This window comes from Onychostoma macrolepis, chromosome 10, assembly GCF_012432095.1.
Source record: "Onychostoma macrolepis isolate SWU-2019 chromosome 10, ASM1243209v1, whole genome shotgun sequence".
NCBI classification, from domain to species: domain Eukaryota; kingdom Metazoa; phylum Chordata; class Actinopteri; order Cypriniformes; family Cyprinidae; genus Onychostoma; species Onychostoma macrolepis.
In genome coordinates, this window is record NC_081164.1 from 25,522,526 (window position 1) to 25,535,310 (window position 12,785).

The 12,785-nt window shown below is 36.0% G+C and overlaps 1 protein-coding gene across 3 annotated transcripts in view; it reads left to right on the forward strand.

Annotated features, from left to right (window-relative positions):
- The first annotated feature begins 6,457 nt into the window (after positions 1-6,457).
- Positions 6,458-12,785, forward strand: part of arvcfa (ARVCF delta catenin family member a) — a 30,102-nt gene continuing 23,774 nt past the window's right edge. For all 3 annotated transcript variants that reach the window (XM_058788340.1, XM_058788343.1, XM_058788341.1), the window contains exons 1-3: positions 6,458-6,852; positions 9,916-10,032; positions 11,869-11,976. In XM_058788340.1, the coding sequence (XP_058644323.1) occupies positions 6,832-6,852; positions 9,916-10,032; positions 11,869-11,976 (246 nt within the window). In that variant the 5' untranslated portion in view covers positions 6,458-6,831. The remainder of the gene's footprint in view (positions 6,853-9,915; positions 10,033-11,868; positions 11,977-12,785) is intronic.

Here is a 12,785-nt window from a genome sequence, read left to right on the forward strand (position 1 = left end):
AATAGAACATTTTCAATTGGTCTAAAAATTTCTTGGTCAGAATCCTGTAGGATGCTGGTCCAATATCCTAACGCTGTAGAGATGCTGATATCCCATCAGGGTTATTATAATTAATTAAAACTAAAAGCATGAAAAGCATTTGTTATTTGAAATAAAATAAACATTAACTGAAGTAAAAAAAAAAAAAATCACGGTTAAACTTTATTTTAAAGAGTCCTTGTTACAGTGTACTTACACATTTAAGTACTGAGTAATATTAATTAACTACATGTACTGACTATAAGTTTAGGGTTAGGATTAGAGTTTGGCTTAGTGTTACTTTAATGTAATTATGCATAATTTATTGTTATTATAATAGCAAGTACATGTAACGAGTAACAAGGACACCTTAAAATAAAACGTTACCAAAATTACTTTTTATTTCAGCTAGTTGCCAAAGCAGCATCTCTTATTTTCATTTAATAGCTAAAACGAATAAAATGATAGACATTAAAAAACAGCAAAGACGCAACAGATTTACTAAAAATTTAACTAAAATACAAGTGAAAATATAAAAAATTAAATCTAATTTAAAATTATAACAACAACTATAATAGTATATTGATGTTACTAAAATAACACTATATCCAATCAATTACTATTCTATTTGTGTATTTTTTAAATGTATTTACAGGAATATTTTGCAGTCAGATATATCCAGAGAAATGAGTTTTAAATATCTTTAGTTTCTTTTTTTAAATTTTAATAACTCAAAAATGGTTTTCGCCAAAATAGCAAAGAAGCTGGCATGGGTTTAATAAACAAATCTATAAGCAAGAAAAATTTTACTACACTAGAGGACAAGAAAGACCTTCATCCTGTGCTTTAATTAAGACAAAGTTATTTGTTCATTGTATTATTTAATGTCAAATATATATATATATATATATATATATATTGTTTTGTTACTTTTTTTCTGTTTCAATATTGTTTTTTATAATTTAATTCTTGGCTAATAAAGTTTGATTTGTTTGGTTCGATCTGCTCTCAGTGAACTTCTTTATATTCTTGGTAATATTAGATTTGACACTCAAATGCCTTCAGTCAGAGGAAAACAGGCTGTTTTAGATCAGATTGTTTTCATAAAGATCAAATTCCCCACAGTAAAGACCAGAGTTCCTTGTTTTTATTTGTTAGAATGGGAATATGATCAGGAATATTACAGAAGCAGAAGTTCCCTCTGGTGTTCACTGAGACAAATTACATGTCGGTCCACTGATGAACTGGAAAGTTCATGTATAAAGAATATGTGTGTGTAGCCTACGTGTCTCTGAATCTCCCCAGTTAAACAAATCAGTCTGAATTTACATGTGTAAAAATGATGCAAAATATGAAAAAGCACATCATCAGATGGCCTTTAATATTGATGTGCCAAAATGAATAAATCATGCAGTAAATCATGTTTATTTGAGCATATTCAGACCCTTCTGATTAAACTCAGTGATCGCGCATTAGTTCTGGGACACGGGAGCGCGCGATGGAATCACTTACCAGCCTTTGATCAAATATTAACAGCACCAGCTCCACTATATAACTTTGAAAGGTTTTTATCGGAGTGGTGTTTGATGTGCCGGTTCGCCCGAGGTGGACTGATAACGAGGAGAAGCCTCGTTTTGCCTAAACAGTTTGCTTGAAATTAGGGCTGTCAATTTAACGCGTTAAGATGTTACCTCACCTGAATATTTGTGTTGGATGTTTATCTTTGGAATGGAAATATGGATGTTTTATTTGTAAACATCGATGCTTTTCCCACTTATTTCAGTTAATGTCATAAACTTGCGAGCTAAGCCAGTAGTAGTGCTGACAGGGGCGTGTAAACATGACTGAAGACGCGAAAAGCGAAGGAACAGAAAAAACGATTCAATTGAGTGAGTCATTTACGCTGGAACCACTCCGATTGATTCAAAATCGTGACTTCGATCATTCAGGTTCAAGTGATTCACTAGCAAAAACCAGATCAAAAGAGCCATTCATTTTTGAATTTCGACATCACATGTAATGATTTTAAAAAGCATGTAGTGATGGTGAAACAGAGCTTTTCTGACATTCGAAGCGGGTTCGTGAATCATTCATCTCAAACCCACAGCATATTCAGTGCAAAGGGCCCAGAATTCCTAGCGATGACCCTGTTAAATAGTGCAAAACATCAAACCATTAAGGCAGCAGAGTTATAAAAAGAAAACAAAGAAAATATATTGTATAACCACAGTTTTACTACAAATATCAAAAACTAAAATTATGGTTAATTTTTGGTTACCAGGTTTTTTTTTTTTTTTGTAATAGTGAAACCATGGTTAATTTTCATAAGGGATGTGTTGCCAGGTTAACAAAAAAATAAATAAATAAATGTACACCTTAAGCAGACACACGGGATGAAAATAGAGATGCAGGAAACGTGCATTAATTAAGTTATATTTTTCTATATTCTCTTTTGAATAGTCAAACAATTCAAAGAAAACATCTTTAAAACAGAAAGAAAAGTCACTTACAAAAAATGAGAAAAACATTTCTCAAAACAAGTGAATGAAACGGCAACTCACTTGAATTATATTATAATTACGTCTATAAGCTTTTTGTGAAATTTGGATTCACTCAATCTGTTGCTTGACCTCTTCATATTTAACTATTTAGTTTCCAGACACACTGTTTGTTGTGATTTAAAAATAGGCCTACGTGTTTGTATTAAAGTAAAATTGGATGATTAATATGTCTTTCGGATGGAATTAAATAGCAAGTATTTGGGTGTCTTGTTAATCATAGGCTATTACCTTTCATTTAAAAGCAACAGAACTGCATGAAATTAGGCATGTTTATTAGCAACACATCGCACGAGTGTGAATAACGCAGTATCCACCTTTGATCTCGTAGGTATCTGTTCTACTTCGAGAGGTCAGAACTGTCCGTCTTGACTCAGGGCCGCGTTATCTAATGGGCAACATGGGCTGCAGTCCAGGGCCCCGAACACTAGGGGGCCCCCGAGACAATTCTCTTTTATGTTTGCCAACCATTCCGTATAATACAGAATTGTCCTGTATTTAAGGCGCCAGTTTGTCCTGTGTTTGCAGGCATACGCAGAAATTACCTCCAAAAGCGGCACCTAGTGGCAAAGAATGAATTTGCATTTTCATTCAGACCAACGCAAAAATCAAGTATTCCCGGGTCTGCGTGCGCAACAAGCGGGCGGGCAATATGCTAATGTTTCATTTTGACGTCAATAATTTTAATGATTCAGAGTCGACTCTTTCTTTTGAGAGACAATAACTTTATACACGGTGCACTTTCAGATTTAAAACTTTGCCGCATGTTTTCATTCACTTAGAGCTGTGTTACACACTGCATGAAAGGTAATTTTCAAAAATCCATAATAGAGGCACTTTAAATAGAGAAACAAAATTATACATTTTTAAAATTAATAAAAGCGTATTAAACTTGGACCTCATTATTGAAAAACAAATTATACATTTGCAAGCACCAAAAGCAGCCCACACTCTCTATATGCTCTCATTCATTTAAATTTTTTTTTTAATTTTCATGCATGCTTGCAATAAAATTTTAGTTCAAATTTTTTAGTGCCATTGTTTAAAAATTCTTTATTGACTGACATATTCAGTTGTGCCTTCAAATGTTATGCCATGATGTATGTATGTAATTTCACAGCATCCACCTCATAAATTAGTACACCTTTGTGCAATCACAATTCCATAGTAATTGTGTAACGTAGCCTACATGACATTTTTATATGACGGATGAGGATTTGATTGAGGAATTCTCTTTGAAGAAGAGCAGGAAGAAGCCCTTTTAGTGGTGAGTGATATTTAATTCATTTTATTTGTTGGGCTGTTTCTGATTTGTAAGATTATTACTCGATAATATTGTTTAATTTATGTAAATGACTTTTAGCCCTCTATGGGATTATGACGTGCGCATTGAGTATGTTTATTTTTATTTCATGGTTGCATATTTATTTCAGAATATGCCCGCACTACATATTGTTATAAAAAATCCATAATAATAATAATAAACTAATTAAAGGGATAATCCCCCGCCGCCACCCTTCAAAAAAAAATGAAACAAGAAAACAATTATTTTGCTATTTTTTTACAATATTTATTTCATGGTTTTCTCATGTAACACAATAATGGCTTTAAATGATCTTTTGTAGGTAATATCTAAGCCAGATCTGATTAGATTTATTACTTTTTGAGTATTTTGCAGTAAAATTTGAAGAGTTGTCTTTGTAAATTTAATATAATTTAAATAACTAAATATCTAAATTAAATGTAAATCAGTGTAGTTCATGCAGAGACTTCCATTTTCAATATTCTAATAAACATTTGAATTAATATAAAGCATCGTCATTTTTTATTTTATTTTTTCAATATTTCACAGTAAAATTTAAAGTGTTGTCTTTGTAGGCTAAATAAAATTTAAACAACTAAATGTTGAATGTTGTAAATGTTCACTGATAAGGTCATTCATATTGTTTTTTACAGTAAAGATGTATTATCTTTGGTAAATCTTTTTTTAGTGAGGTAAAGTACAGTTAATCAAGTGTTCACTGTAGCGTTTTTACATTCTTCTCCTGTGGTGTTTTCTCAGATGGAATTTCGCAGCGTTTCATTAAAGTCACATGACTTTCTCTGGATGTTTTATCTCCATTAATGGATTCTCATTCTGTCTAATGAAGATGGTGTACGGGTGCGAGGCTCGCTGCTGTCTGCCTGATTTTATGGTTGAAACGCAGTGACATTCGGCTGGATTTCAACACTCTCAGTCCCGCATGATGAAATGCCTCCTGTGGTGGCGGCTGAAAGAGCCGAATAAATCATCCAGCCGGATAGCTGCTCTCCGGGGGAAGTTGTCTTACATTCATTATTAATCACAATTCAGAAAGAGTTGTTCCCTATTTATTATTCATCATAAAACTGCTCTGGGCTCTTTCCCATCGTAGCGTAGCTGCAGGGAGTGTTTGCATTCTCCACAGGTGTGTGACAGATCCAACCTTCAGCTGATCCAGATGAAAACAGACCGTCAGATTCTGAATGACGAAACCACATTCACAAGCCATTTTACTTCCACAATCTTCACAGTTAAAGCTGCAGCAAGGAATAGCTCACCAAAAATGAAAATCTGCTTAAAATGTGCTAGGATGAGTTTGTTTCTTCATCAGGTTTGGAGAAATGTGTCTCTGCATCAGTGTCTCAGCGATGGATGCTCTGCAGTGAATGGGTGCCGTCAGAATGAGAGTCGATAAAAACATCACAATAATCCACACCACTCCAGTCCATCAGTTAACATCTGGAGAAGACAAAATGCAGGATTAAGATGTTTTGAGCTCAAATACGTGTCCATAATCCATAATAACGCTTCCTCCAGTGAAAAAGTGTTCTGGTGTGAATCAGGAGAGAAATCAAGCAGCATTTACAAGCCAAAACAGCTCTAAACTAATATGTGGCTGGATGGATTTTGATGTGAGAGACAACATCAGATGCACTTTTCACATCTTCTCCAGATGTTAACTGATGGACTGGAGTGCTGTGGATTATTGTGATGTTTTTATCGACTCTCATTCTGACGGCACCCATTCACTGCAGAGCATCCATCGCTGAGACACTGATGCAGAGACACATTTCTCAAACCTGATGAAGAAACAAACTCATCCTAATCTTGAATGATCTGAGAGTGAACACGTTTTCATTTTTAGTGAACTATTCCTTTAAGCCACAGGAGCAGCATGTACTGTATCTGTTTGGTCTGAATGAGCTACTGTGTGATTATGTAAATGTCGTCAAGGGAGATTCAAAGGGCGTCAGTGGATCTGTTTCAGTTTGATGTTTGTGTGTGTTGTTTATTTCATCAGGAGCATCACATGACGGGAGTCCAGCAGGTGCTCATGGACAGATCTCACATGTGGGTGTGATCCAGAGACTCTGCCTTTATTTAATTCCACCGAGTGACAAAAATATGAAAATGCATGCTGTAATCTCTTCTGATTAGTACGTGCGATTAAATGGAGCTCATTCATCGCTCAGATGATCCGTTTATACAGGATACTGACTATGATTTATGTGTCACAGGTTGTTTTATGAGAATGGAGGTCAGTATGACGTCACACAGATTCCCATCATCCTCTGCTGAGACACAGTGCTGTCACTGTGCAGGTGAGTCGATGCGCTCACACGTGTTTTTGTAGGCCAAAACCCAGAAGCAAGATGCATTTTAGCTCTACTGATTCCATCATCCTGAAGTCAATGGTTTTTGATTAAAAGCCTGAAATAAGGTTGGTTCATTGACTTTGAACAGTCCAGAAACTTTCATATTCTGTTTTAGTGTTTGAGAAAGTGTGTGTGTGTGTGTGTCTGAGTGTGTGTGCGTGCGTGCGTGTGAGTGTGCGCGCGCGCGCTGCATCAGTCGCATTCGCAGCTCCTCGTCTCGTTCGCTCTCGTCCCTCTGACGCGGTTTAATGAGCGCTAATGATCTCATTTAATGAATGGCAAACACTAACTGGATGTGGTTCTCCTCCTCGCCGGGCGGTGAAGAGTGTGTGTGAATCGCGCTGTTGATTCAGCAGCTCCTCCACTGCGCTGCGTGTGTGTGCGTGTGCGTGTGTGTGTGTGTGTGAGGCTGGGGGTGTGCGCGCGCGTGTGCATGTGTGTGTGTGTGTATGTGAGAGCATGATCGAGTGCATGTGGACGCGTGAGGCAGGAGGAAGGATGGCTGCTCGTGTGTGAGCCGCACACAGCTGTATTTACCCAGAGAGACCGCGCGCACACGCCGCTCTGCGTCGCCAGCATGCCTGCGGAGGTGAACGAGGTGAGTGCATGCGTCGCTTTTCCCGCAGCGCGGTAATGCTTGTGCGTCTGCAGCAGCAGCAGTGGATGCCAGGGCTGGGTGGGCATCGCCTCGTCTGCTCTGGATCTGTTTGCGTTGCAGCTTCACACATGTGGCGCGATCGCATGTAAATACAGAGGGTTGATGCGGCATGTAGCGCTCATACCGCAGGGGTTCTGTGTTCCTGCGCGTCTGACAGTGCGATTTAAACTCTGATGCCGCGCTGGATGCGGCGCAACTACCAAAAACGCTCCGGTGTATGCAGAGCCGGGTGAAGCTGCGCGGCGCTCCGTGATGCATGTGTCCTACTTGGGCTTGTGACAGCGGATCCGCTGCCCTTGAGCGACTCACTGACACTGAGCTGAGATGAGATGATGTGCATGAGATGGATGATGGATGGATGGATGGATGGGCCACATGACGTAGTGGGTAAGACGGGCTACAAACCGCGTAAAAGCATCTGGTGCATAGTGAGCTGGGAATTCAGCAGTGAAAAACATGAATCGACCCTATTTGCTTTCTTAATTCATGTTCTTATTGCGGCTCATTCATCAGTGCATGTCTTTATAAATGTGCGTATAGTCTTTCATCACCTGCTCCACCTCTGAAACGACTTTCCTTACGTGCATATTTTTCATAAACAGGTTTTATAGTCATTTACAGTGTTTTTCGTTCTCATTCAGATTGCTTACTCGTGTATTTTTGCTCATATCTCCCTTGTGAAAACTAACCGGTGTTACATAAGTGAAGCTAGTGCATGCTTTATTTCACCAAATTTATGATTATTATTCCCAAGTTTTATAGTTCAAATAATGTTAACCATGGTAAATGTGTGGTTACTGCAGTTTTATATACTGTACTATAGTTACTATAGTAAATTGATTGTTTCATAAGGGCCAAATAGCAACACTGTTTTCAGGTAAACACCACTTGTATTCTCTACAGGACAAAAACTAGTGTTGTTGCATAAGCAAAACTGTCCTATCCGTGTTTTATTTTGCCAAATTGATTATTATTATTATTCTCTTTACTACAAATTTCGGTTGCACTTTATTTTAAGGTGTCCTTGTTTATACATTTAAGTACTAATATTAATTAACTACATGTACTTACTACATGGTTACGGTTTGACTTAGGGTTACGTGCATAATTAATTGTTATTATAATAGTATAATAACAATCAGTGTAACAGGGACACCTTAAAACAAAGTGTTAACCAGATATAGTTCAAATAATGCATGGTAAGTTTGAGGTTACTGCGGTTTTACTACATATACTATAGTTGAACTACAGTTACTAAAATAAATTAAGATTTCATAAGAGCCAAATGAGTCGAAATCCGTTTTCCCCGTTTTTAGTGACATTTTCTAAGTCAAGCATCACTATTATATTTGTAAGCACTTGCAACACACTAACGACCACTCAGAACACCTTAGCAACTGCATAGCAACAATATCAACACAGTATCAGTTTTTCACAGGCGTACACCACTCATATTCTCTTCAGGATAAAGAAAGCTAGTTCGAGTGATGTTACATGTGAGTTGATAAACACAAACACAAAGTCAAGAGCGATTCAGGCAGAACAAAACCAGCATTTGAGACTGATGCTCTTCCATCCATCCTGACGTCTCTCTCTCTCTCTCTCTCTCTCTGTCTGCTGAAGCATTTCATCATGTGCTTTCGTTTAAAAAGATTGCTTTATGATGGAGATCCAGTGATTATTCTGACCGATGGAAAGACTGGGAATAATGCTGAACTCTACATGTCTGCATGAAACAACTCACTCACATTTGGCTCCTTAGAAAGACTGATCATTATGCAGTGCATATTCATTTCAGAAACCTGTTGAGTTACAGTGACCCAAACATATCTGGATATTGATATTGCATATTTAAGTGTGATTTATCATAAGGACATATGCACAAACACACTTTCCTGGCTTTTTCAAAGAGGAAATGATCATTATACAATGCAATCCTGAATCGAGTTATAGGAACCAAAAACAAATGCATATAAAGTAAATGCACATTTATGTTGTTTAGGTTCTTAATAAATAAATAACAGAATCAATGATGCAAAAAAGTCAGTTGATTCAACTTAATCAAGTCAGATGTCTTCAGATGTGTTTGTGCATCTTCCTTACAATAAATGTCTCTTGCTTTGCTTTGTCATCTAATGCATTGGCATTCACACATGCATGAACTGAATCGAGTTGAATAATGACTCTATAATGACTGAAATCGATTGCATCAATGATGCAAATATGAGACAAATTAAGATTCTGCTGTATCATTTTTCAGCTCATTTCAGTTCAGTGTTGATTCAGTTCATTTCAATAACTGTAAAGCGAATCACTTTCCTGGCCTTTTCAAGGAAGAAATTAGCATTAAGCAGTGCAATCCTGAACCTTATTTATTTTTATTTTAACAGCGCTACATATTACACAGATTATTGCCAAATAGTTCACAAAAATAAACAGGACAAGAATCGATGATGCAAACAATTCAGTTGATTCAATTGATTCAAGTTAGAGTTGATTCAGTTCAATAAGTGTGTAAAACAATTAATCATGAATCCAGTTTAATAACAGTGTCGATGTTGCAAAATTCATCAGTTATGAAACGAATTGACTGTACAGAAGACAACAGAGTCATTATTCAGCTCAATTCAGTTCATGCATGTGTGAATTTCATTGCATTAGATCAATTAAATCACAGCAAGTGTCATCTATGGTAAGAAATGATTGTTCAGTAAGATTGTAAGTAATGAAGACAGATGTGTGTGTGGTTTCTCGCTCTTGTTAGCAGATGCAATGCTTTTCCTGAAGTGTGTGTTGTGTTTATGAAGCTGCGCTCATGTATAATTCACCGCTGCTCTGGAGGAAGTTCTACTTGCTTTTCTTAAGCGTGTTTTTACACCAAAGGGCTTTCCGTCATCTCATAATGCTCTTTTATGTGGAGACGTGAATCAGTGAAGTTAAAACATGACCTGCGTGATCTCACGTTAACGTCTCCTGTTCATGTTCTTCCCTTCGGTCCAAAAGAAGCCGGATCTGGAGGAACCTTCAGCTCAAGACACCAAAGAGCAGACGGAGGAGACGGCAGAAACCCCGTCCTCAGACGCGTCCAACCCCGCAAGCTCAAACCACACAGAAACACATGTAGGAACGCTGCAGAAAATGATTTCTGATCATGAATTATAGATGATTCATTTATATAAAGAACCTGTTAAAATAATGATTTCAGTGTGCTCAGATTCAAGCCAAACTATGAATATTTAAATCCTTTTAAATCCTTTTTTATTCATTTATTGCATTGTCGGTTTTAAGCAAATGCTTGTTAATATAAGCAGACAGATGCCAACTGAGGAAACACGATGTTCTACGTCAGTATTTTTGACTTTTTTCATTACAAATATCTGAACATTCTTAACCCTCATTATTTATTATACAAATCCACATATGATTTCCTCATTCCAGGCCCGTTTGAACCTGAAGAATTGTTATTTTATTAAACAGTCAATAGCTTTTATAGTTTTCAATTAAAACCATATTGTATCTGATCAGCAACTTCTCATTATTGACTGAATGTGAAAAATTTATTTGAATGTTACCATGTTATCACCATCTTTGTACTGGATTTATCCCTTTTTGATTATTAAAAAATTGAGACATTCCTAGAAATTTCAAAATACACATGAACCACACACGCACACACAAAAAACTATTATGGAGCAAAATATGTATACATTTTTTCAATATTACTGAGAAATTTTATTTGAATATATCATGTTATGAAATTTATAAAATCTGAGAATTACCAGTATTAACTCTATTGGAATTAATTGTGATTGCTCAAAAATTTTAATTTATGAAACCTGCATATTTATTTCTAACAAAGCAACATTAATATTACTCTGGAAAGTTTTCAAACTAAATAAATTCATGTTACTTCCATAAACTTTGACTTTCAGATGAAAAAATTTATCAATTTTTCATGCTGCAGTAGATGTACATCAACAAAATTCAGATCCCAAAATGTGTGAGATATGGGCAAAATGCTAAATATATTATATAAATAAGGTTTTTTGACACAAATTTAGCTTAATAGATAATTTTACAAAAAGTATTTTTGACACTAATGTTACTCCATAAATGACCTGAACATGAAACATGATTACATCTCTTAAAAATAATTGTAAAAATCTGGAAAAAAATAAATAAAAATGTGTATTGAGTGTCTTAAAGCCTTTGCAAAGTTTTCTTCCCTTACTAAAAACTATAAAGATATATAGAGTTTTTTTAATGTCTCTTCCGGGTCAAAAAGAGACATTTGAGGCGTAAATGTAAATCCATTAGACATAAGTCTTGTTTATAGAAAATTCTACCCAAATGAAGTGAGTTTATGCCTAAAATAAGAAAAAATAACCATCAGTGAGGTCAGAAAACAAAACAATTCAAAGAGAAAGGTATTATTTTCTGACTCCATTGACAGATATTTGTTGTTGTTGTTGTTGTAAGCATGAACCTGGTTATGATGCATTTTTCAGAAATAAAGACTTAATACCTAAAAACATTTTGCTTCTCAAGTAACTGTATCTTAATTTAGGAATGTTTAGATATTTGTACCAAAAAACAAGAGAAAAATGCTGAGGAAAAACAGCAGGTATTTTCTCATAGTTGGCATCTGTCTGCTATATTAAACAACAATTTGCTTAATAACCGGGATTCATTACGCAGTGCAATAAATTAATAAAAAAATGATTTAAAAGGATTTAAATATTCATAGTTTGACTAGAATTTGAGAGCCAAAAAATAATTATTTTAACAGGTTCTTTTTATAAACAAATCATTTATAATTCATGACTAATGATTCATTTTCTCCTGATAAAAAGTAGATATTGTTTACAAGCCTAAAGCTGCAGGCTAATGAGGCTTGGTGTGTGTGGATGTGATGTTAACGAGCTCACGCTGAGGCGTTTCTCTGATGTTTTGCAGACTGAGAGTTCAGGAATCGGGACGGAGAAATCGTCCAGTCCTGACAGCGAATCCAACCCGCTCAGCTCCAGCAGCTCCAATGAACAGGTCGTGCCCAACCTCCTGAAGGTGAGGATTACACATCAAACTAATTTCTTTAGTCGTGACCTAATGGTTAGGGAGTCGGGCTTGTAACCTGAAGGTTGCTGGTTCGATTCTCGCGCCGGCAGGAATTGAAGGTGGGGATTGTGCATGAACAGCACTCTCTCCACCTTCCATACCATGACTAAGGTGCCCTTGAGCAAGGCACCGAACCCCTAAGTGTGTTCACTGTGTGTGTGTGTGTGTGTGCGCATTTGTTCACTACTCACTGCTGTGTGTGTGCACTTGGATGGGTTAAATGCAGAGCACCAATTTCGTGTATGGGTCACCATACTTGACAATACGTCATGAAAAAAAAAAAACCGAATTTCTTTTGTATAATCATATATATATATATATATTTAGCATTTTCATGCTTTTCATTGGGAAAGCCGATGTTAAAGATTATGAATCATCTTGTTTCAGTATTGCACGGCAAAAGAAATATTTTCTTACTTAGTATTTTTGTCTCATTTTCTACACTGTAAAAAAAAAAGTTGAGCAAACTTAAAATTTTAAGGCAACCAGCTTTTTGAGTTTTTTTTTGTTGTATAAACTTAAAACAAGAAGTTGAGGAAAATCAACCAGCTGAAGCTGGTTTCCTTAAACTTTTTAAGTTTGCTCAACTTTTAATTTTTTAAATTTTTTTTTACAGTGCTGTAAAAGATGTAAAGTTGAGAGAACTTAAACATTTAAGGCAACCAGCTTCAGCAGATTTTTGAGTTTTCTCAGCTTGTCCTTTTAAGTTTATACAACAAAAAGTTGAGAGAACTCAAAAATCTCCCACAAAAATAAGT